This window comes from Megachile rotundata, chromosome 14, assembly GCF_050947335.1.
Source record: "Megachile rotundata isolate GNS110a chromosome 14, iyMegRotu1, whole genome shotgun sequence".
Taxonomy (NCBI): domain Eukaryota; kingdom Metazoa; phylum Arthropoda; class Insecta; order Hymenoptera; family Megachilidae; genus Megachile; species Megachile rotundata.
The window spans coordinates 8836143-8863589 of NC_134996.1; the positions used below are offsets into that span (position 1 = coordinate 8836143).

General features: G+C 30.5%; 1 protein-coding gene across 9 annotated transcripts in view; it reads right to left on the bottom strand.

Annotated features, from left to right (window-relative positions):
• The window catches only part of CASK (peripheral plasma membrane protein CASK), a 404924-nt gene that overhangs the window by 45472 nt on the left and 332005 nt on the right, over nt 1-27447 (bottom strand). For 7 of the 9 annotated variants that reach the window (XM_076539684.1, XM_076539689.1, XM_076539686.1 and 4 more), the window contains 3 exons: nt 12517-12708; nt 11302-11466; nt 8945-9013 (listed from right to left, as the gene is read on the bottom strand). In XM_076539684.1, coding sequence (XP_076395799.1) covers nt 8945-9013; nt 11302-11466; nt 12517-12708 — 426 coding nt within the window. Of the gene's footprint in view, nt 1-8938; nt 9014-11301; nt 11467-12516; nt 12709-27447 lie in introns of all 9 variants that reach the window. The other 2 variants (XM_076539685.1, XM_076539690.1) reach the window with 2 other exon arrangements.

A 27447-nucleotide genomic window follows, 5' to 3' on the forward strand; every position in this document is an offset into this window, starting at 1 on the left:
TCTAAATCCCAAATTTTTCAAACATGCAAATTTCCAAATACAGAAATTCAGTGATTTAAAAAACTCTAAATTCTCAATCTCCTAAATTTGAAAATTTCGAAATTCAGAAATTCAGTAATTTGAAAAATTCTAAATTCTCAATCTCCTAAACTAGAAAATTTCCAAATTCGAAAATTCTCCAATCTAAAAAATCCTAAATTCTGAATTTCCCAGACTTGAAAATTTCCAAATTCGAAAATTCACTAATTTAAAAAATCCTAAATTCTCAATCTCCTAAACTCGAAAATTTCCAAATTCGAAAATTCCCTAATTTGAAAAATCCTAAATTCCCAATTTCCCAAACTTGAAAATTTCCAAATTCGAAAATTCCCTAATCTAAAAAATCCTAAATTCTCAATTTCCTAAACTCGAAAATTTCCAAATTCGAAAATTCACTAATTTAAAAAATCCTAAATCTCAAAATATCCAAACCCGAGCAATAATTAAAAAAACCCAAAGTACCCAAACTCGAAAATCCGAATGCTAATTTAATAAACACGAAACCTCAATCCATAAATCCGACACCTCGCAAACTCATAAATATCCAAATACATTAAGACTTACTTACAAGCAAATAAAATAATAAATTTAAGCTTCAACCTGGCCCGTGAAATATTACATTTTCCATTAAATGTCATTTGAATAAACTATGTCGGAAACTCCACGTGTGAAAATCGGTTACACGATGCGCAACAAGCTAACATTTCGCGAAGGAATAAACGGCTCAACTCGGAACAAAACCAGCACGGCACGCGTCTGCATATTGCAAAATTTTTGCACCGTAATTGTAAACTGGGTCAACGAAAATAAAATCTTCAGCGTAACCGTGAAAATAAATCTCTGTTTACGAAAGTTCTTCGTATAATGCAAATATATTACTCTGAAATAACATCTACGTGTATTAGGCTGAAAAATGAATATAATCTGAGTATCGCATGTGTTACTGTTTTCGTATATGGAGAAAGTTCTAGAAAGAAGAGACGGTATCAATAAATTGATATATGGCACATATGTCATATATGATCCGAAATAGATCGTAGAAACCTTTTTGAATATTCCTCTCTCCAATATATGACACAGTAAATCACAGTCCACAAGTTTGTTTCAGAAAAATCGGTTCGATTCGAGTGTCTCTTATTGTAAACACGTGTATATGTTGGCGTACGTGTGTGTGTAGGCCAGGAAATAAATGAAAACCTCCGTTTATCAGCTCTGTCGATCGTACGACGCGATTTAGAACAGCGATGGGCAGCTACGATACAGTGGATGGTATTGATGGCTAGACGAGGTTGCAATTTCTCAATTTTTCAAATCGGCGTGCTGGAAATTTGGGGATTTGGGGATTTGTAGATTGGGAGATTTGTAGATTTTTAGATTTGTAAATTTGGAGATTTGGCTTTTGAAGATTAGGAGATTCGGAGCTTTGAAGATTTAGAGATTTGGTGATTTAATAATTTGGGGATTTGTAGATTGCAAACGTCCAAATTTCCAAATATTCAAATTCTCTTATCAAATTCCGAAGTTCCCAAATTTCAAAATTCTAAAATTTCAAATTTCCCAAATTCCAAATTTCCCAAATTCCAAATTTCCCAACTTTCAAATTTTCCAATTTCCAAATTTCCCAATTTCCAAATTTTCCAATTTCCAAATTTTTCAAGTTCCAAATTTTCCAATTTCTCAATTTTCGAATTTCCCAATATCCCAGCTTCCAAATTTCTCAATTCTTAAATTTCTCAATTTTTCAATTTCCAAATTTTTCATTTTCTCAATTTCCAAATTTCCCAAATTCTAAATTTTCTAAATTCCAAATTACCCAATTTCCAAATTTCTCGAATTCCAAATTTTTCAAATTGCAGATGTTCCAAATTCCAAATTTCCTAAATTCCAAAGATCCCTAATTCCTGCCAAATTCCAAATTTTCCAATTTCTCAATTTTCGAATTTCCCAATATCCCAGCTTCCAAATTTCTCAATTCTTCAATTTCTCAATTTTTCAATTTCCAAATTTTTCATTTTCCCAATTTCTAAATTTCCCAAATTCCAAATTACCCAATTTCCAAATTTCTCGAATTCCAAATTTTCCAAATTTCCAAATTTCTCGAATTCCAAATTTTTCAAATTGCAGATGTTCCAAATTCCAAATTTCCTAAATTCCAAAGGTCCCTAATTCCTAGCAAATTCCTAATTTGCCAAATTTCAAGTTTGTCAAATCCTAAATTTCGCAAATTCCCCAAATTCCCCAAATTCCCTAAATACCCTAAACTCTCCTAATTCCTCTAATTCCCCAAATTCTCCAAATTCTTCAAATTTCTCAAATGTCCTAAATTCTTCAAATTCCTTAAATTCTCCAAGTTCCCAAAATTCTCCAATTACCTTAAGTTTCCAAAATTCCTCAAATTCCTCAAATCCCCCAAATTTCCCAAATTCCCCAGATTCTCCACATTCTCCAAATTCCCCAAATTCTCCAAATTCCCCAAATTCCCCAAAGTCCCCAAATTCCTCAAATTCGCCAAGTTCCCAACACTCTAAAAATATCTTAAATTTCCTAAATTCCTCAAATTCCCTAAATTTCCCAAATTTCCAGAATTCTCCAAATTCTCCAACTTCTCCAAATTCTCCAAGTTCTCCAAATTTCCCAAATTTGCCAAATATTCCAAATCGCTCATATACCCCAAATCTCCCATATACCCTAAATCGCCTGAATTCCCGAAATCCCCAAAATTTCCCAAAATTTCCATATTTTGAATTGTATCCCCATCACCCAATTTCAAAATTTCTAAATTTCATCACCCAAAAAATGTGAAACCACATTACAATTCGTGCACTGCCCACAAACCCAACAACCGGACACTCAATTTGTCCATCACTAATTCACAAACCCAGAATCATCATCGAGCAAATTTCCAACTTCGTTGTATTCTACTAAACGTATTATTTAACACGGATAAATATCGTGCGCAATCAACTAGAATCTCCGCTAGTAAAGTCTGTTAGCAAAATCCTGTTTAGTTTAACTTGAAAAATATACATCATACTCCCCACGCTCGATGTACACAGTATGTCGTTTAACGAATTTATAACGTTACCTCATGTTCCACTTCAGAATTTAATTCGCTGCACTCGTTACATGAATTGTTAATTTTACTCCGAGCTTCCTTAATTTACCATTCGTTTTTGTATTTCTGTTTGCTTGCTACGACCACTTTCATTTTTAATTCGTTTATGAAGTAAGTTTTTTACAGGTACAGGTAAATTAGGAAATAATTAATTTTGACGGAAAAAGCAATTCGGTAGCTGTGTATAGTAGGGAGATATTTTTTTACTTGTCACGGTGCTTTTTCTAAATTACCATTGCTGTTTTTAAATTGCTGTTTTTAAATGTGTAGATGTAACATATGTAACATTCCATATGTGAGTCAATAAATTGAAGATGTAAATAGAAATAATGTTAGAAAGAAATGGACAATTGACTTTGTTTTATGAACTCAATTTAATTTGAAATGAATTTAAATATAATTTAAGGTGGGCATAATTAGAACAGAATTAAAATTTGATATAAGTGACTTAAATAAAATTTAAATTTGATATAAATGATACACAATCTATATTTGATATAAATGAAACACAATTCATATACGACATATGTGGAACACAATTAAGATTCGGTATAAGTGAAACACAATTTATATACAACATACATAAAACACAATTTAGATTCGATATAAGCGAAACACAATTTATATACGACATAAGTGGAACGCAATTTAAATTCGATATAATTGAAACACAATTTATATTCGATATAAATAAAACACAATTTATGTGTACACGATGTAAGTGAAACACAATTTAAATTCGACATAATTAGAGAAAAATTTCAATTCAACATAAGTGAAACAGAATTTAATTTAACATAATTAAATTCATCCACAATGTTTAAAAAGTTGGATCAAAAACTTAAGACATATTTGTAAAAATTGTTAGTTTACTAAAAACTTGCATAATTGAACAACTAATAAAAGTTAGTACCGTTATCATCAATTCACCATTACTTCATAATTATTTAGAAAAATGAAACGAACTTCATATTAATAATTATTTAGTACCACTAATCAAAAATGAAAACACCTACAATTCAATAAATAATAATGTATCTATAAATCGTGCAAAAAAATAAATTTATTAAAAATTACATTTAATTATGTTAACTAAATTTAGTTTAACATAATTAAAAATTGCATTAAAATTGCAATTTTTTAACGTGAATGTAATTTTGAATTGTATTAAAATTGCATTAAAATTGCAATTTTTTGACGCAAATGTAATTTTGAATAAATTTATCAAAAATCTGAGTAAGAGTTTACTAGAATGATTAAAATCGAAGAATTATTAAAACATCAAAACGCAGCAGTGATATTTTGCATAAATCCTCCGCACCTGACCCAATTTTCTTTCTTTCGACAATTCAATTTCAAACATATTGAAATTCGATGAAATTTCTTCACTCGTAATAGCAACCAGTTCATGAAATTCACATTTATTCAATCTATCCCTCAGTATTCGATTCGACTCTGAATTGCAAGCGATTTTCGATTGTTCCTCCTTTTGTGTTAATCGTTGCGTAATGTTGAACATAATAAAATATAATAAAACACTCCGTTTCGGGTTGTAATGGTTGTAAACGTTTATATGAATATTGTCTAGTGAGAAAAAATATGCAAAATATATTTCAATTATTTTTGGACGTTGATGTATGAACTACTGTCGTGAGCACCTTGGGGATTTCTAGGGAAATTAACGAGATGAAGTTTGGAAGTTTATAAATTTCGGAAATTTCATAATTTGTACTTTTGGAATTTTAGAGGTTTAGTTTTTTAAAGTTAGAAATTTGTGGTAGGAATATTGAAATAATAATTTTGGAAATTTAGAAATTCTACACATTTTAGAAAATTAACAATTTTTAGCTGTAATTTCAAATTTTATAAGGAACTAATATTTAAAATTAGAAGTTTGGGGATTTGGGAATAAAGTAAATTTGAGGTTTTGAGGAAAATTTTAGGAATATGCGAATTTGGATGTTTGAGAATTTCGGAAATTTTGGGATTTGGAAATTTTGGAATTTGGGGAACTTAGAATTTGAAAAATTTAGAATTTGGGAAATTTGGAACTTGAGATATTTGGAATTTGGGAAATTTGGAATTTTGGAATTTGGCATTTGGGATATTTGGAATTTGGGATATTTGGAATTTGGGATATTTGGAATTTGGGATATTTGGAATTTGGGATATTTGGAATTTGGGATATTTGGAATTTGGGATATTTGGAATTTGGGATATTTGGAATTTCGGATATTTGGAATTTCGAATATTTGGAATTTGGGATATTTGGAATTTGGGATATTTGGAATTTGGGATATTTGGAATTTGGGATATTTGGAATTTGGGATATTTGGAATTTGGGATATTTGGAATTTGGGATATTTGGAATTTGGGATATTTGGAATTTGGGATATTTGGAATTTGGGATATTTGGAATTTGGGCTATTTGGAATTTGGGATATTTGGAATTTGGAAATTTGGAATTTGGGAAATTTGGAATTTTCAAATTTTGGAATTTGGAAATGTGAAAATTTGAAAATTAATAAACTTGAAAATGTAAAAATATTTGCACTGAAAAGTTTAAAAATCAAAAAACTTTTATCTAAAAAAATTTCTATATTTCAATCTTGCAGCAATAATCATCACCTCTCCATATATTGCCATTTTCCTCACCCTGTTCGATATTTCTACCTCCTACCCTCACATCGCCATTTTCCCTAAAAATTCCCGCCGTGCTCTCAACTCTACATCTAAAATTCCATCTACAAATTGAAAAAAAATGTAACAGTACAAAGTAATGAAAATGGAAGAAAATATGAGAAATGTTTTTGGAAGGAATTTGTAATCACAAAGACACAACTGTTACGATACAACATTAAACTTAATGAATATCCTACATTTATCACAACTATTAATCACAATTTTGTTAATAAAAAATATAAATATATAACTTTAATTAATAATACTAGCAAGGTTAAATATTATCTTTTTTTTTTTAATTAATTCACTATTTTTTTCACGCAAACATAAAGTATATATTTGACTAGATCATTAATACTATTATTTAAAGAAAAACACAAAAATGTTTGTTAATATTTTTATCTAATTTTTATACAAATATAATAGATGAGACATTTAAGGTCAGTTATCAAAAATTACTGCTGCAACTTAGGTCTTAGAAGCACGAAACTGGTGTTAATTACCATGTTTCAATGTATTAACTAATTGTTTAAATATTATAGCATCATATAAATTCAGTACATATATAGCAAACCACTTTCCACATTAAATTATAGAACTGTGTATATTGGTTATTAAAAAAATTTGAGTTTGTATAATAGTTGCTTAGAAAAGAAAATCACATACGAATATTAGTCTTTTTATGTATATTTAATATTTAAATTAAAACTTGTTGGTGTACTAACAAAAATTTAGTTTCATTAATGAACAAAAGAAACAACAAATAAAGTAATACAAATAATATTAAAACTACAGGAGACTAGGTGTCAAAAGTAAAAAGATTAACGAGTATTTCCCGCCATAAAATGGCGGTATGTTCCATATTACAGTCATGGGGATAAATAAAAAGAAGTTATATAACACATAAAATTCAATGGAAGAACGTTTGTTAAAATATGTCATTTATACTAAAACAAATACGACGTCAAAGATATAGAACACACTAATATAATATAATATACTTCATTTATGTCTTATAATTTATAATTAGTAGTCAACTTGTCAATTTCACCAATATGCAATTCCAAATAATCAATAATTACTGAAAACTATTATTATCAATAGACAAATCCTAGAATCACAGTAACGTGAGATGCAATGTAAATATTACCATAATTCATAAAACAAATATATCAATACAACTGTAAAATAATTAAAAGATTCTATAAAACGTTTTTAGCAAAGTTTCTCTTATACAACAGTTATTTCCTGCGTGAAATTATTTAAAGTCATAATAATTAATTGGCACCGTGTCACCTATGCGATAGGTTTGTTCAGTGATTAAAATATAGTTACATGCAAACACACAAAAACTAAATAATTTCTTGCTAAAAATCCGAGATCTTTGTTAAATCTCTATTTTCATTCGAGACTAATAATATTCTAAAACTACACATTAAATTTAATTTATAATCATATCTCTATTAACTTAAGACCACATTTAAAGCGTTCACATCCTTAACGCATACAGGGTGTCCCACAACTAGTAGGTCTCTAAAATAGCTGACGTGATTCTGAATAATATTTCCCTTTGCAAAAATGAGCTGTGAAGCTTCGTTTTTGAATTATTAAGGAAAAACACGGACCAATCAGAACGCGAGGATTACGCATGCGCAGACGCGAGCGCGACAGCTTCGAGCCTATTGGCTGAGCGCGTAATCCTCGCGTTCTGATTGGTCACAGCTTCGAGTCTAAAGAAATTTATATTCCTTAATATAAATTACTTGGAAATTACGGAGTGTGGAGTTATGGCACGCGAAAATTACGGCGCGTAGAAATTTCGGCGCGTGGAATTATGGCGCGTAGAAATTTCGGTGCGTGGAAATACGGCGTGTAGAATTATGGCGCGTGGGAATCACGGCACGTGGAAATACAACGCGTGGAAATTACGGAGCGTGGAATTATGACGCGTGAATATTACGGTGCGTGGTATTATGGCGCGTAGAAATTTCGACGCGTAGAAATACAACGCGTGGAAATACGGCGCGTGGAGATTACGGAGCGTGGAATTATGGCGCGTGGAAATACAGCGCATGGAAATACGGCGCGTGGAAATTATGGAGCGTGGAATTATGGCGCGTGAAAATTACGGTGTGTGGTATTATGGCGCGTAGAAATTTCGACGCGTAGAAATACAACGCGTGGAAATACGGCGCGTGGAGATTATGAAGCGTGGAATTATGGCGCATGGGAAATACAGCGCGTGGAATTATGGCGCGTGAAAATTACGGTGTGTGGTATTATGGCGCGTAGAAATTTCGACGCATAGAAATACAACGCGTGGAAATACGGCGCGTGGAGATTACAGAGCGTGGAAATTACGCCGCGAGGAAATACAGCGCGTGGAAATTACGGAGTGAAAAATTATATTCCTTAATAATTCTAAAACGAAGCACACCCCATTTTTGCAAAGGGAAATCTTATTCAGAATCACGTCAACTATTTCAGGGACCTAGCTGTGAAGCACCCTGTAGAAACAATTCCTGAATGCAAAACAAAACCTACCTGCAACTAAAGTCACTAGAGTATTAAAACAGCGTTACAAGATCACGATAGCTATTTATCTAACTGCCAACGAATATTAGAGCTATTCAAAGGCGAAGGGGAGACTCGTTCAGAATCTTTATTTCAACTAATCAAAAAAGAGCCACTTGCAATTACGACCCTAAAATATGATCACTTTATTCTTTCAAGTTCTCTTTCTGAAGTGATCTCAAAAACTAAGAGTCGTCAAAAAAAAGAATAACCCTGAATCTCAAGGTCATCGATTTTGTATAATTGCAAGGAGTTAATCTGCCAAAGAATTTACGATTTTCGTGATCTGAGAGCTGATAACGGATTGAGCCGTCGTCTAGGTGTACTCTCGGTCGACGAAGAGCCACTTTTGTTTTTAGAAGGCTTAGACTTGCTCTTCTCTTTGCTCGTAGTGGCCGAGGAGGTTTTCACCGATTTCCCGGATTTGCTTGTGGCAGTGGACGAGCTTGTGCTCGTGGACACTGCCGTGGCTGTGGGTTTGTGTTGTGTAACAGGGTTCTGGGATTGGGTTTGGGTTTTAGGGCTTACTTGTACCTCACAGGGGGGCGGTGCGCTCCTGTAAGACGGCACGATTTTGAAGGTCACCGAACCTCGTGCTTCTCGCTGTAACAGAAAGCAAAGTTGTTAACAACTCTTCTGAATGGTCGAGGGTTTATGTTGACAAAGTCCAATGCTAGGTGAATTAATCTGATGAACTCTGCTGCGTTCTCGTTATATCGCGAGGTGATGTATCACGATGGACACGGGTTAGCTATCGTTCTGATACGGGATGAGGCACTTGTGACGGGGCAGTTAAATTTGTCATTGGTGATAAGAAACGGGTGGGTAACTTGCTTGATATCGGGGAAGTGCAGAAACTTGCTGTATGTAGAATTATTCATGTACACAATAGTGTATGTGTGTGTAGTATAGATTTGATATGTGTACATGTATGTATAGAATATAAGAATACAGATAATATAACATTCTACATTCTGTATACTGCAATGCTACAAGGTAATGATATATGTGAATAAAAATTATTAGCATTTTGTCAGTATGTGTCTCATGGAGTATTCATATATGATCATTATACACATACGTATACATGTAATACATTTATATGAAGCATATATCAGAGGCACATTATATTGACACATACTGATGAATAAAAACTATTAACATTGTGAGAGCATGTATCTCATGTGAGTATCCATACATATATGATCATTATACACATACGTATACATGTAATACATCTATATGATGCATATATCAGAGGTAATTATATTGGCACATACTAATGAATAAAAACTATTAACATTGTGTGAGTATGTGTCTCATATGAATATTCATATATGATCATTATACAGATACGTATACATGTAATACATCTATATGATGCATATATCAGAGGCACATTGTATTGACACATACTGATGAATAAAAACTATTAACATTGTGTGAGTATGTGTTTCATGTGAGTATTCATATATGATCATTATACACGTACGTACACATGTAATACATCTATACGATGCATATATTAGAAACACATATTGACACACATTGATTAATAAAAGCTAATAACATTGTGTCAGTATGTGTCTCATGTGTGTATCCATATATGCTCATCATACATACATCTACATGATGCATATATCAGAGACATATTGACACAATGTTAATAGCCTTTACTTAAGGGAACCTATAGAGGATACATGAAGATTAATTGCACTTCCTTTAATAGGATTATATATATTTTTACTTGCAAGGAAGTGTTCTAGGAAATGCTGAAGTAAGGTATTCTAGAATAATGCATAAGTAAACTATTTATGTGAAATTATCGTTTGATATCAAGCAAGCTTAGCAATATAATATGTTTCATATATTTGGCCTGTTTAAAGTGCTTCACCCTGTATACAGTTCTTCTATCACGATTATTCGTATACTTTTAAATCAGTTATCTATATTATTAATAATTACATTGACAACTGTTAAATGTAAAATATTAATTGGTAAATATGTAATGTTGAACCATTGCATTTTTAAAATGAAACAAAAATTTTGAAACTAAATTTTGTTTAATTATTTCTAGCCTGTAATCTGCTGTGTTTTAGTATTTTAGTTATGAAACGAAAATGAAGGAAGTATTTTATTAATAATGTATGTATGAATCATGAAGAGCTTCAAGTATTGATTATACATAAAATGGAAATATCTTTTAATAATGAAAATCCTACAACACTCGTTACATGTACACTGAAAATATTTGATTAATTATGTACATTAATGAAAATGGCTAGGTGTATATTATTAATTATTCGACGTCTTCCTAAGAACGTCATGGTGAGTTAACATTGGCGTAACTAGGTAAATTCTAGGTAACTTGTAAATACTAGATGCTGAGTCTATTTCTCTCAAAATGTCGACTGCCTTCTCACATCGAACATTATTTAAAAATATCAAAAAATCGTTAAATTTCTCCCAAAATTCTGTCTTCACAAAAATAAATATTTACACTCAAATGAAATATACAATATATCATTTACAAAACGTACAATAACATAAATGAAAATTAACTGAATTGAAAATTAACCAACTGAAAGTGAACCAACAAGCACTTGACACTTTCAAGAAATCTAAAAACCATCTCCTACTTAAAAATCCTAGTTACCTTAATGATCTGAACCCATCAAAATTTATCTAACAACAAAAATACAAGAAACCGTAAAAATAATTCGATTATGAAATTTGAATAATTGAGTAATGAACGATTTAATTATTCATCAAATACACTATAAACTTTGGATCACCATAACGAATGGAATATAATGATCAGTGATATCTTAATTAAATCATGACGTAATCATGTTTATTATTCATGATTTAATTTGAGAGGTCGTACTCACGAGTATCTTTTGCAAGGCATTGACAGATTGATTGGCCACCGGTATTCCGTTAATTTCTCTGATTTCATCGCCGACATGAAGTGTCGCTTGTCTGTGTATCATTCCACCGTGCATAATTCTTGCCACCACGCATTTCCCATCCTCGTTCATTTTTAAAGTGATTCCCTGCAAGTAAACAAGTCATTTCGTGACGTTATATAACGCGAATATAAAACAGAGTATTCAAAATAATTCCTTTTTATAAATTATGTTCTCAAGCAATTTATTATATTATTAAATACAATAATTTATTATATGAATTATATTAGTGTTAGACTAAATGCAGAATTTTAACAAAATTTACAAAATCTATTTAAAAGTATCAAAATATATTTTTCACTTGAAAATCTTGAGTTTCAGTATTTTAAAATATTTATTTTTACTTGAAAATCAATTTTCAGTTCAAGCAGTAATATTTATTTTAACTTGAAAATCAATTTTCAGTTCAAGCAGTAATATTTATTTTAACTTGACAATTAATTTTTTGCTTAAGCATTTTGTAATATTTAATTTAATTTGACAATTAATTTTTAGTTTAAGCATTTTGTAATATTTATTTTAACTTGACAATTAATTTTTAGTTCAAGTATTTTGAAATATTTAATTTAATTTGAAAATCAATCTTCAGTTGAAGCATTTTGTAATATTTATTTTAACTTGGAAATTAATCCTCAGTTTAAGTACTTTGAAATATTTATTTTAACTTAAAAATCAATCTTCAGTTTAAGCACTTTGAAATATTTATTTTAACTTGAAAATCAATGTTCAGTTAAAGCATTTCAAAATATTGGATTTAACTTGAAAATCTATACTTTTAATTTGAAAATCAAAAGCTTCAATTTGAAATCAATACTTCTCCTCTCAATTTCACTTCTCAATTTGAAATTCAACATTCAACATTAATTAACATTCAAAATTTATCACTATTAAAATTTTAACTATTTCTACACATTAAGGTTTAATAATTTGACAAACTATTAAGGTATTTACAATTTAATTAATAACACAGTACAGTTGATATAATACGACATGACTGTAATGGTGTTTCATTAAAATTGACAAGTTTCTTCTACTATTTCACATATATTATTTATATTTGCATATTGCTGATCATTGTAGAATATTGAGAGTCTTTAAAACACCATTTAAACTAGTATTTATAGAAGTGTTTCTCACCATTGGCTCATCAGTATTCTTCTGGAACTGGACCAGCCTGACGCGTGTTACATTCTCGAGATCCAAGTCGCCATTTTGGCCCTCGAGATCATCGCCTCCGTTTAGGTATGGAAGTAGAGGCGGTGGAGTTACTCTGGTTGCTTCTTCACCGTAAACTTCGTGTCCAGCTACGTCATGTGCTTGCAAAAGCGCCTGTAACAAGATAACGGTATTGCAAATTAGAAAATTTAATAACTTCACACAGTTAACTTACTATGGTAATTAACGCAAAGTTGGCTAAATATTACTTCAAATAATTTGTTTCATTAAAAGCTCTTATTTCCTCATTTATTACTTTTTTTTAATCAAACTGTTTTAATACTATAAGTATAACAACAAACTTGTAATAACAACATTGCAGTAGTTATAATAACAACATTGTTAATACATACATAACTTTACAAGGTACATTTTGAGAAAACAGAAAAATTTGCAATTACAAAGAAAGATTTTTAACAATTTTGTTGAACAGTCGATATTAACACTTTAATGGCCGCCTACTTAATCAAATGTCGTCAGGTCAGTAACATTTTTGAAGAATTAATTTAAAAAAACTTTACGTAATTCACCAAACAACACACATTTAATACAACAAATTTAATATTTTTCTTTGTGTGATAATTATTAAAACAACATATGTGACACACATATGTAAGCGGCCATTAAAGTGTTACACACGTATGTAATAAATAATTATTTCCTTATATTTGACAAAAGAATTTGCACAAAATATTTGCAATGAAATTCAACGAAAAATTGAGGAGGTCTTAAAAAATAAAAACCCTTGGAAAAATAGTTAATCGACTCATATGCCATAAATGTCTAATATGCAATAAATATCCATCGCAAGAATGATTATCAAGTCATGGTCATCGATATCTCGAAAGTTGACTAGTTTCTACTCTAGAAACTTATCCCGTCATTTCAGCACAAATAGTTAACATCGGCGATTGAAATAAGAGAAAAAAAAATTGATCGTCCACTGTTTCGGATGCAATATCGCGTGTCGCTTGAAATGCGTCTGTCCTCATCGTAAACACACACGAGTGGTTGTGTGTTTCATCGGCAGAGGTTCGGGATATTGCGTCCTCCGCTTCTATTTTCTTTTTTCGTTTGTTCACAGGGAATAAGCGTGAGAGTGTGTTTGATCGATTATTTATTGCAAATGGAAAGTGTTGCGTGGAAAACCGGTATCGAAACAATATTTACAAGCATGGAGACACAATAAACTATTTTCTGCGAGCGAAAAAAGTATTAACTAAAAGCAGTTTTTGAAATAGTTCCAATTTTTAGATACGGTTATACGAGTAATAGAAATCTTGCTGTTTCATTGTATTCTTGCTATATATTTTTTTTTTATATTTTGGAATTTAATATTATTTAATATAAGGCATTATCTAATATAAGGGGTAGTAATGTATAGACAATAAGGTGTTCAATTTTTAGAAATTTATTTTAAACAAAATATTTTATTTTTGACAAAATAAATTTTTCTGAACTCAAAAATTTTTACAGGTGTTTTTTGAAGAAATTCTTTAGTCATTAAAATTTGACAGAGATATATTTATTTATGAAGTCATATTCACCCCTCAATACAATACAATAGTGCTACATATATTAATATAACAATTAACCTACAAACTTTGTACTTTTGAAAATAACCAAAATAAAATTGTAATTTGTTAAAATAATTGAATACCTGATAAAACATATCTTTCATCGATTTGTAATAACAAGTTAAAATTCACGATACATGAATATTTTCGTTTAATATGTATTTTGAATTACCAGTTAAAATAAGTGCATATAAACAGTACAGAAATAAGTGTGCACAGTAACTTGTTAGCTTAAGAGAATGGTAAACATTAATTTCGGGGAACATCATATTTAAATTAATGCATAAACACGCGAGTATCATGTAAATTATAAACCGAAGCTACGTATTGATTCAGCATCCATGGCTTCGTAAAATGTTCATTTAATAAGAACAAATAAAACGGCATTTCACAAAAATAGACATGTACATGCAAAATTTGTTGGAATATTGAATGCAACGAACTGAAACAATTTTCTTCTGGTTTCAAATTTTTTAGGGGTTGAAAATTTACATTTATGGAATTTTGGGATTTTTGAAATTTTGGGGTGTTTGAATTTTGGAATTTTTGGATTAGGGGTTTTGCGAACTTTTAATTATTAGAACTTTGAATTTTGGGGTTTTGGAATTTTTTAACATTGAAGTTTTGGAATTTTAGGATTTTAGAATTTTGGGATTTGGAAGTTCTATTTTGTTAAAATATGGAATTTTGGGATTCTTGGATAGTGAAATGTTGAATATTTAGAAATTTTAAACGAAGAATAATTTTCTCCATTTTTATTCAACATTTTTATAACATCCTCGTTTCATTTTACAACTTTTACTATCAAACATGTACCACAAAGATATAATACATCAAAAGAAATATTCTATCCTTCACCCTTAATTACCAAGTTCAGTCTTCCCTGCATCACACAACAAACATAACCTCTACAACTTAATTTCGTATGAACTCCTTCAAGTCCATTAACCTAAATATTCATTTCTAAAAATGAAGATAAGCTTGCTGATGCGTATTATCCATAAACAAGAAAACTTACATAGTCTAACCAGTAATTATTTCCAGTAAGTAAGAGAAGCATGAAACATGCTTCCTGTAACATCAAAGAGCTCAGAAATCAAACATCGACGGTGACATAGTCTCTATAAACTGCACAGCTGATCGCGACACATAGGTAGCTAGCAATTACTTGCAACAAGTTATCTGCATCGAATGCTTGAATTTGTGGTTCAATCATGGCCCTGCAATTCCAAGTTTCAACTCTTACTAAAGCACGTTTCAAACTGCCATGATCCATTGGAAATTCTATGACGTTAATTTGTTTCAAAGTTAATTTCCTTAACGTCACGAAAAGTACTATGTCGTTTGAGGGCACGGAGTATGATTTTGTGGATGCATTTCATGTTTCTACAAATTCTGACGTATTTTGTTTGATTTGGGTTGATGGATGTGGTTTTACAAATCTTTCTTTTCATTTTGTTGCTTTGTTATTTTGTAATTTTTTTAATTTCAAGAGATAGGGGCTTGTTTATAATTTTAGGGGCAGATGATTATTTTGTAATTTCAGTTCTAGGTTATAAGTTCTTTAGAATATTAACTCTAGGTTATAATTTTAATGGCAGATAATTTTTCTTATAATTTCAATGTTAGATTCAGGCTTGTTTATAATTTCAATGGTGGATGATAATTATTTTGTAAAATTTCAGTTCTAGGTTATTCTTCAGAATATTAATTCTAGCTATTTATTTATAAATTCAGTGGTAGATGATTATTTTGTAATTTTAGTTCTAGGTTATACATTTTTCAGAATATTAACTCTAGGTTATAATTTTAGTGGCAGATAATTTTTCTTATAATTTCAATGTTAGATCGAGGCTTGTTTACAATTTCAATGGTGGATGACAATTATTTTGTAATTTCAGTTCTAGGTTATAAATTATTTAGAATATTAACTGTAGGTTATAATTTTAGTGGCAGATAATTTTTCTTATAATTTCAATGTTAGATCGAGGCTTGTTTACAATTTCAATGGTGGATGACAATTATTTTGTAATTTCAGTTCTATGTTATTCTTCAGAATATTAATTCTAGGTATTTGTTTACAATTTCAATATTAGACAATTTGTTTATAATTTGTCAATATTAAACATTAATATCCACACGATGATATCAGACATTTCGTATATTCACATTTCAAACTACCTTTCAAAATAATAAAAAAATTATCAAGTTATTCCCAAATTTAACAGCAAAACACAGTAATCCCATAGTATTTCAGATTAATTATACTAACCACGTAGCACAAGAGAAACCCAAACTTGTCTAATAAGTTACATTATACAGATTAGTTTAATATCTACATTTTAATCGCCTGTATCCACATAGTTGCATTCAATGTATCACACGAGTGAAGTTTGTCGGGAAAACGGAAAATTACCAGAGAGCCAGTAGTTGGAAATATCCAAAGCTGGAAGTTGACTAATTGGCGAACTAACTAGTTAAAATTTGGAATTCACCGGAAACGATTACTATTCAATGTTTGAACTATCGTTGACGAGGAAATAACAGTCTGAAGATTTCATTTATTTCCTTTGATTCCACCATTTCTCATTTTAATTATCTTCAACGTCAGATGTATTAAAATTTAATCCATTTTAAATTTATAAAATCGAAAGTCAACTTAAATTTTTTTAAGTTTAAAATGGGGCATTTTTATAAATTTAAAATGGGTCAACTTAAATTTTTTCAAGTTGATTTTCCTTCACTTACTAACATATGTATGTTCAACTGTATATTTAAATGACTATGAGAAATTTTTATTAAAAGTGAAAAGATGAAGATGTCTACGAAATTCTATTTTTACATTTCTCCTTTGTAACATTCCAACAAATATTCCCATGAATACAAAATACCTGATTCATAATTTTGGGAAAGGTAGACTACGTCAAATCAAATAGCATAGAGGAGACATCTCATCGATTTCCATTTCTAAGGCATCGACACGTACAGTGGATTTCCAGACCCTTTTCACGATCCGTAACGAGAGAAGAGTCACGTCGGTCGGCTCGAAAGTGGTGGAAAAAAGAAGAAATAGGGGAAAAGTGGAGACAGCTTGTTCTGCGACGTACGATACGGCATGTCGTGGGAAATGTTACGTTTCAAAGTGTCAGAATAATTCTCTGGAACGATGCCAGTGTCTGAAGAGCCACGTTCATGTAAAAGCCATCGTTTGAATTCCACTTCCGACTGCCGGTCAAGCTGGTAAAATCTTCGTGAATGAAATACTCTACGAATATGTGTACTACTGAGTAAGGCTTGTTTGATGAAAGAAAATGGGTGGAGTTTTTGTGGAAAAATTGTAACAGGCTCTTATTTATGATATGGGGTTCCTTATATTATATATTCTTCCCTTAGAAGATTTACACAATCATATTTGTTAGTTTAATATCATCAAATATACTGTTTTGAAAATATCTGCAAAACTACACCATTTTGTTATTAATACTTTCTTGAAAATATGTGTACATTCAAATTTGTATGTTAGGTTAGGTAACTACTAGAAATGCCTCCCAAAGGTGATACAGCGTCCATCTTGTATTTATACTCCTTAAATATTTGCATATCTTATACTCTTAAAAAATTTGCACAATAAATATTTGTTTAAGTTTGACAACACTTGTCAACTATTGCTTTAAAAAGGTCTCAAAACCACACCATTTTGTATTAATACTTTCTTCAAAATGTGTGTGCAATAATTTATATGTTAGGTTAAGTAACTACTAGAAATGACTCCCAAAAGTGATACAGTGTCCATCTTGTATTTATACTCCTTAAATATTTGCACACTCTTATATTCTTAAAAAATTTGCACAATAAATCCTGTTTCTTAGGTTAGGTTAACACTTATCCACTATTGTCATTTAGAAATAACAGACATTTAAGAATATCTCAAAACACCATTTTGTATTAACCCTTCATTTGTGAATAAGATTATTAAATATCTCAAAAAATGATCACATAATTTCAGAAGTATAAATAAAAACGAATGAACGAATCTTTCGATTGAACAGTAAATTATCTTTGTTAACTCTGAATATCGTTTAAAGGTGTTACGAACAGCCAAACCGCAAACGATCGCAACCGCGCGTTTGCACGTCAATGAACCAGTTAACGGTTTCGGGGGAGTAAAATAATATTGTTCCATGCAAATTTCGGTATAGTATATCTATGGCGTTGGTATCGGGTCGCAACCGGAAGTCAATTCATTGGTTGAACGCTCCATGCAGGATAACCTCTAACTCTAACACGAAGTTAAAGCTTTCGTGTACGATAACTTTGTTTCCTAACCTCGCTGCAATATGCATTTTACATCCTGCAAGAGACATTTCTTTTAAACTTGTCGGGAATAAAAATTAATTGAAATTATCAAAGCGTCTCGTTATTGTCTTTTCCTTCCATTTTCAACTTCACTGAAAAGATAGACTTTTATTTGTTTTAATTGTTCTTGGGGCGTTCATTGAAAACAGTCGCGCGTTAAATTGCTTCACACCACGTGTTCTATTATTTCGTGAAAACGTTTTAAGCAGCAGCTTCGATGTAAGCTGCAATTATATTGCTAATGAGAATCGAATCTCGCGAATTACATCGATTTCGCTCCGAATGCTTTTATATCGGTGCTCGGTGAAATGTGTTTAAATATTGTGCATTTAAATTTTAGTCGGACATTAGTATTTAATCGTTTGTTAATATTTCATTTACAAATATTCAGTATTACAAGTGGACACTGAATATTATATATATTATATGAATGGTATATGTGAATGTTATAATGTTATATATTATATGAATGTCATATGTGACTGTTATAATGTCATATATTATATGAATGTCATATGCGACTGTTATAATGTCATATATTATATGAATGTCACATATGAATGTTATAATGTTATATATTATATGAATGTCATATGTGAATGTTATAATGTCATATATTATATGATTGTCATATATGAATGTTATGATGTTATATATTATATGAATGTCATACATGAATGTTATAATGTCATATATTATATGAATGTCATGTGCGACTGTTATAATGGCATATATTATATGAATGTCATATGTGACTGTTATAATGTTATATATTATATGAATGTCATATGTGACTGTTATAATGTTATATATTATATGAATGTCATATGTGAAGGTTATAATGTTATATATTATATGAATGGCATATATGAATGTTATAATGCCATATATTATATGAATGTCATATGTGAATATTGTAATGTCATATATTATATGAATGTCATATATGAATGTCATAATGTTATATATCATATGAATGTTATAATGTTATATATCATATGAATGTTATAATGTTATATATTATATGAATGGTATATATGAATGTTATAATGTTATATATTATATATTATTATTAAAGAAATATATTAAAGAAGCTAAACAATTATTAATAACAACAAGTATTAATGAAAATGAATTTATGAACAAGAAATTTTATGAAAGAGAAGAATAAACACTTTTACCTAAAATTTCATAAACACATGATGAGTGAAGAATCTCGTGAAGATCAAAATACAGAAATCTTGTTAATGAAGGGTAACAAAGTGTTAAACAATTAGAGGGTTAAGGGAAATGTTTGGAATGGAAGAAAATAGGAACGATGGCATGAGTGATGAAGCGGTAGATGCCGAAGAATATTGCTTGGAGAACCGTGACGGAAACACCGAGACAGCAACAAAGTGAGAAGACTTCGATATACACGGAAAAATGGTGGCCATGCTCTGCGTGACAAATGGATGTGATTCGCCTTACCCATGGGTCATTAGTTTCCTTGATTTATTCGAGTCGAGCCACTGCTAACGAAATTACAGCTTCACTGCCTTTAGCATTCACAGCTTTCGCGATATTTCATATTTACAACTTAACTGTGCAGGTATAGGGCGGTTCAAAAGTCAGACAAGTTTTAGAATTGTGATCTGACTTGTAGGAGGAAGTTTTATGAGAATGGAGTCATTGATAACGAAATTAATGCTTCACTGCCTTTATTCACAGCTTTCGGATATTTCATATATACTAATTAAGTGTGCAACTATAGGGTGGTTCAAAAGTTTGTCAAGTTTTAGGATTATGATCTGACTTGTGGGATGAAGTTTTGTGACAGAGTCACTGACAACGAAATTAATGTTTCACAGTTTATAAGATTTATAGCATTCGTCTTATTTCATAATTACAACTTAACTGTGCAGCTACAGGACGGTTCAAAAGTTTGTCAAGTTTTAGCATTGTGATCTGACTTGTGGGATGAAATTTTATAAAAGTAGAGCCAGTAGTAATGAAATTACAGCTTCAATGCCTTTACTCACAGCTTTCTACAACTATGCAGTGCAGCTACAGGCTGATTCAAAAGTCAGACAAATTTTATAATAGTGACCTCTTCATTTTTAAGAGAAAGTGAGAATTTCTTGATGTATTTCTTTCACTATTTCTTAAGAATTCTTACAAGATATTCTTGCAATATATTTTATAATTATAATCCACTATTTTTTAGGACAAAATGCAATTTTTTCAGACATACAATTAAATATGCAAAAGATATTTTATAATCATAGTCCCCTAATTTTTAGAACAAAGTGCCAAAATTTCTTTAAATATCAGTCACAAAAGACAAGCAAGAATATTTGTCAAAGAAATTACGCAAAATACATTCGTTACATATGCATACTCATAAAAATGCATAGTTTTAAAGAAGAATCACATTTAAAAAAGATCTGAATGTTCTGTTTTACTCAGAGGTTTACATATGTAGTTTTAATTTTGCATATTTTGCATCATTCATATGTATTATACATTTTTATGTATGTTACTGCTGTGCGTATCTTGTATGTACATATCAGATTTTTTATGCGAGGTGAGTTTCTTTGGTGACAAATTTGTAATACAATCAATGTTATGCACAGTTTGTATCGCTTTAATTATATTGTAGTGAAGAGGTCTGGAAAATGTGATCTTCAATTATGTGAGCTTCAAATTGTAGGGGTAGTTTTATGGGGTGAAGTTGTTCAACAAATGACAGAAGTTGAAGGAAGTTATGATTGTTAATTTAAGTATAATGATCAAAGTTTTAAGTATACGTTAAGTATCTAGTCAAATTTCTTTGGTGTAATAATTCTACAAATTCTACAAATTCTGCAAATTCTGCAAATTCTGCAAATTCTACAAATTCTACAAAATTTACAAATTCTATAAATTCTACAAATTCTACAAATTCTACAAAATCTAAAAAATCTACAATTTCTACAAATTCTACAAATTCTGCAAATTCTGCAAATTCTACAAATTCTACAAGTTCTACAAAACCCCTAATAATGTTGTAATAACACAATGCTATAATAAAATATAAGCAACACAAAGAAAGTATTAAATAAAGAACACCCTTGCTAATAAACAAAGGTGCATCAAATTAGAGAAAAACAAGAAATAAAATTTTTGAGTACAGTGAGAAGCTGTTGACATAAACGTAAGCAGAAGTTTATGGTGCCCCGTTGGGTACAGCAAGACCATGATTATTACTTGGAATTTGCCTGGTAACCGTTTTCTGGATGGGACGTCTTAATTAAGCGCTTTCGAGATTACTTTAATAACTTAGAAAAGGTAACTGCTTTACGAAGTTTAACTAAAAAAAAACAGGTTAATTAATCTTCAAGATTGAGAAGTTTTGTTTGAACGGTATATCTTGAACATTTTATATTGAATTTGAGGAAGTAGCAAAATAGAATTTCTTTTAATGGGTCGGAAGAGAAATTGTTAACTTCTTAAAAAAGTAATTGAAATGAACTTTTTCAATTTTAGTAGAAATTGTTTGAAAATAAAAATAGAAATAGGAATGTTTTTAGACAACTTTTTGTGAATGAACTATTTTATTGTGTATATAGAATATTATATTTATTGGATTATTTTTTATGTGATAATATTGACATGTAATGTGTAGTTGTAAATAAAAAATATTATTTATGAATTCCCCAAATCTCCCACATTCCCCAAATTCTAAATTTTCCAAATTCCAAATTTTCCAAATTTCAAATTCCCCAAATTCCAAATTCCCCAAGTTCCATACTCCCCAAATTCCAAATTCCCCAAATTCCAAATTCCCCAAATTCCAAATTCCCCCAATTCCAAATTCCCTCAATTCCAAATTTCCCAAATTCCAAATTCTCTAAGTTCTATATTCCCCAAATTCCAAATTCCCCAAATTCCAAACTCCCCAAGTTCCAAATTCCCCAAATTCCAAATTCCCCAAATTCCCAATTCCCCAAATTCTAAATTCCCCAAATTCCAAATTCCCCAAATTCCAAATTCCCCAAATTCCAAACTCCCCAAGTTCCAAATTCCCCAAATTCCCAATTCCCCAAATTCTAAATTCCCCAAATTCCAAATTCCTCAAATTCCAAATATCCCGAATTCCAATATCTCAAGTTCCATATTCCCCAAATTCCAAATTCCCCAAATTCCAAATTCCCCAAATTCCAAATTCCCCAAATTCCAAATTCCCCAAATTCCAAATTCCCCAAATTCCAAATTCCCCAAACCAATTGTCCGTTCAATTCTCCCTTAAAATTCCAAAATTAATTATTCTCTCATCTCAACTCAAAAATCAAATAACCATTCTTTAATTAACTTCCATCGGAAGTCTTCTCCAAATAAACATAAGTAATTGCAATCTCAATTAAAATTTCTTCCTGCACCAAACTCCGTAGAAAACTGCGAAGAAAAGACTGAAAGACGAAACGGAGGTCTACGACTTCCGGTTTTCTCTAACTTCCTCGTACAGTTTATTGAAGAGGAACCAAACGCAGAAGTACTTATACTAACTCTTTTCCTCCATATCGATGCGTCCTCCACAGCAGATAACAATCATCCATCATAACACGATGGAAGACACACTTTAACCCCGGAAAATTAAAATTGTTCAACTACTTTAGACGGAAAGAAGCACCGGGAAGTTCTGGGAGCAACAAGAAATTCTTTGAAGCTAGAACCATTTGCTTGAAACAATTTGAAGGGCTGAAAACAAAGGGAGATTTTTCTTTCTTCTTCGAGTTCTATTATCAGCTCCTTTCATCTGTTGTTACTTCTACAGACGTTAATTTTATTCTTGTTGATAAGAGTTAATGCTCTTGTAGGACTTATAAACATCTTGCGAAATTGGACATTTTCTTCCTTTGATGGAATAGGGTCGTTTTATGGGGTGGTTATTTAGAATGTTATTTAGTTTACGTGGAGGTTAATTTCTGTAGGTTTCTGTAGGTATTTTTGTGGGTTTGGATGGGTTTATAGGTTATGTGGTTTAGGTTAGGTTATGGTGGGAGTTACAGGTTACTGTGCTGCACTATAGTTCTTCTATGTTATTAGTTTTTTAGTTTAGTTTGCATATATTATTAATTACATTATTTGTTTACATATATTTGAATACATTTGGTGCTAAAACCAATAAAGATATTTTATGTTATCATTGACCAATGTGGTATAGGTTATGTCATGCTATAAATTATTTATGGTATATGCTACAAATAATATGTGAAACGATTTTGTTAACAAAAATTTGTAATTATACTAACATGACTTTTATTATGCTATGACTTGTCCAATATAACAAAATTAAAAAAATAATTGGTAATTGCATAAAAATAAAAATTCCTTTTCCAATTCATTTAACGATACAAACCTTTCTTCTTTAATAAAAGAAAGGACAATTTATTCACTTTTGCAAAAGTAATTGCATAAAAGCGATAATTCATGTTCTCGTTGCAGTTAATTTCATTTACTTATTATCACAAACAATAGATAACGTATTGCATTTTCGAGAATTCATTAATTATCTCTGGTTATCGTCGTATCAAAGCCGACGATAATTTTCTCATTAATTGTACATTTGTCGAATGCGTGATTCGTTAAAAATTAATTTATGCAGTCATATATGCGATTGTATGCAATTGTATTTATACTGGGTGATTCACAAATGGTATTACAATCGTACTTTTCAATATCATCACAATTATTTCGTTTAATTTTTTTTTTTATTAAGTAAAATAATCCAGCTTATTTGATATGCAACTTTAATTATTATTTGTAGTTTATTATTGTATTTGTCAAATTTTTTATTGTACTTAAAACTGAAAAATAGGAAAGAATAAATATAGAAATTGACTTTTGAGGATATTTAGTGTAAAAATTAATTACAAAACAAAATAGTGGCAGATTGGAAGTAGATTTTTATTTCTATATTATGAATTTAAGCAATTTTACTAATTTTTCAATATTATTATGAAATTATTCAATTTTACTATTTTTTGTCATTCAAGTTTCATTATGAAATTAAACATGTCGAAACCTAATAAATAATAAATAATAAAAGCCTTAATAGGTGAACAAAATAAAACAATTCATTAGTTATTTTTTATAAAAATATAGCGCTAATTGTACACATCCTATTTGAGTATTTTATTAACATAAGTCCCATGAATATTGAAATTAAAGCTTACAAATAATAAGAACAATAAAAGCTTTGATGAACAAAAATAAAACAATTCATTAGTTATTTCTAATAAAAATATAGTTCCAAGTATACACATTGAGTATTTTATTAATATAAATTTTACTAATATTTTATTAATATATACTCGATATCTGATTTCCTATTAGTTTTTTCCAACATCACTCAAATATTAAAAACCAACACCAAAAACAACCATCCCCCAACTGATAATAATGAAACTACCCTCAAACAGCTAATAATCCCAAAATACATCAAAATTCGTTACAATTGATTTCGTACGAATCAAAAGACAATATATTCCATACTTAGTATAATTATTCCATAAAATTACATTAAAACCGTTCCACGTGCACCAACCTAACATCGCCGCCAGCAAAACAAGCTTAATAAAATATTACAGCCCTCACTTCAGACACGAAGGATCGTTCGCTGCAGCCATCGGAATTAATGCGTCACCCAATTAGCATGAAATCCTTATACGACCCAGTTCGCTCTACATAATCACATATTTTGCGACGAGTTGTGTCAACAAATTTCATCCGGAGTGGCGGCGCTTGCTTCTAACTACTGAATCAATTATAAAGAAAGTTGCCGCATCCACAAAGGTTGCAAAACTTTTCTATTCACCCCGCGGCAGGAGTTGAACGCCTTTTCAAGCGCTCTTTGCCCTCGCAAGCTGCTCGAAACAATTGTTCGTAGTCAGCGTTCGGGATTGCTCATTGGCGAGCTTTAAAGTCGCGGACGTAATTGCATTTTCTTCGTGCTAATTTTTCTTTTCAAACGGAACACTCGAACACGATTCACAAGCAAAGTTGCTTCAGTATACGTGGAATTCGCAGTGTTAGGATAAATGTGATGCTGCACATTTGAAACTACCATTTTGTTTCGTTACCGTGGGTACATTTTGTCTGCTGCGTAGGACTTTTTGAGGTTAGAACGAAATGTACTTTGTTCATTTTATAAAAGACAGTTATGTAAATAGACTGTGAAAGAATTTTTTAAGGAATGAAAACAGAGATTTTACATGCGTGGAATTTTTATTTGCAGTCTTAGGATAAATGTGATGTTGCTCTGCATTTGAAAGTACTACCATTTTGTTTCGTTACTGTGGGTCCATTTTGTTTGCTGCGTAGGACTTTTTGAGGTTAGAACAGAAATGTACTTTGTTCATTTTATAAAGGACAGTTATGTAAATAGACTGAGAAAGAATTTTTTAAGAAATGAAAACAGAGATTTTACATATGTGATCTTTGGTGTATTTATAAACTGTACATCCACATACGTGGACATCTTTGAGGTTAGGTTCATAAACTATCTTCTCCACAGAAAGTAAAAGTATTTTAAATAGTTAACAATGAAATCTGTCGAATTTTATTAAAAGTATTCAAAAGTCATATATAATTGAAAATTATGATTTTCTGAAGAAGGACGATATCTCAGAGAAAACAAGCAAGATTTAAAAAGTAAAATTATGAGCAAGTTCGAGGAAAACGTCGTTATATTAACCGATCTGAACGGCAAAGGCGTATCGGTCGAGCGATAGCAATTTTTTCGCTTTAACTTGAAACGGAATGATTAATGTAACGTAAAGTGAAGCCGGGAATAAGGTATCAAAGGGATCTTTTTAACCGTGTAATTGTGTTTCGTTTGCACAGAGTACTTTTTCTACAGATATTTTTTGAGTGGAGACACTACCGAGCTGATTTTTAATATTTAACGAATATGATGGTCGGAAAACTGAACGAAATAATTTGCTCAGGTTTGAAAAATTAGTATTCGGTTCGCAAGAATTATTTTTGATTTTTTGTGTAATTTCGTTTTTACTCTTTAGTTTAATTATTTTTATAATTGAATTTAGTTTTAGTTGTAAGTGATGAGTTTATTGATTGATACTTTTTGTGTGTCTAATGAAAATATATTCATCATTAATTCATTATATAATTATATAATTATGTTATTTGTAAAGCTTGTTATATATGTTGTTATAAGATTTCATGTATGTTATTATTTATTATGTTATTATGTTGTTTGCAAACTTTGTTATATATATTATTATAAGATTTTATGTATGTTATTGTTTTTTGTTATTATCTTCAAATTTAGACAAGTTTATGATTCACAAATGGATCAAAATTAGACAAGCTTGCAATTTATGAATCTTCAGAACTACATAAGCTTGCAATTCACAAATCTTCAAAAGTAGATTAGCTTGAAACTCACAAATCCTCAAAAGTAGATAAGCTTGAAACCCACAAATCTTCCAAACTATCCAAGTTCCCAATCCTCAAACGTGTAAAATTAAACAAGCTTGCAATTTATAAATCTTCAGAACTAGACAAGCTTGCAATTCACAAATCTTCAGAAGCAAATTAGCTTGAAACTCACAAATCCTCAAAAGTAGGTAAGCTTGAAACTCACAAATCTTCCAAACTATCCAAGTTCCCAATCCTCAAATTTGTAAAATTAGACAAGCTTGCAATTTATAAATCTTGAGAGCTAGACAAGCTTGCAATTCACAAATCTTCAGAAGCAAATTAGCTTGAAACTCACAAATCCTCAAAAGTAGATGAACTTGAAACCCACAAATCTTCCAAACTATCCAAGTTCCCAATCCTCAAATGTGTAAAATTAGACAAGCTTGCAATTTACAAATTTTCAGAACTAGACAAGCTTACAATTCACAAATCTTCAAAAGTGGATTAGCTTGAA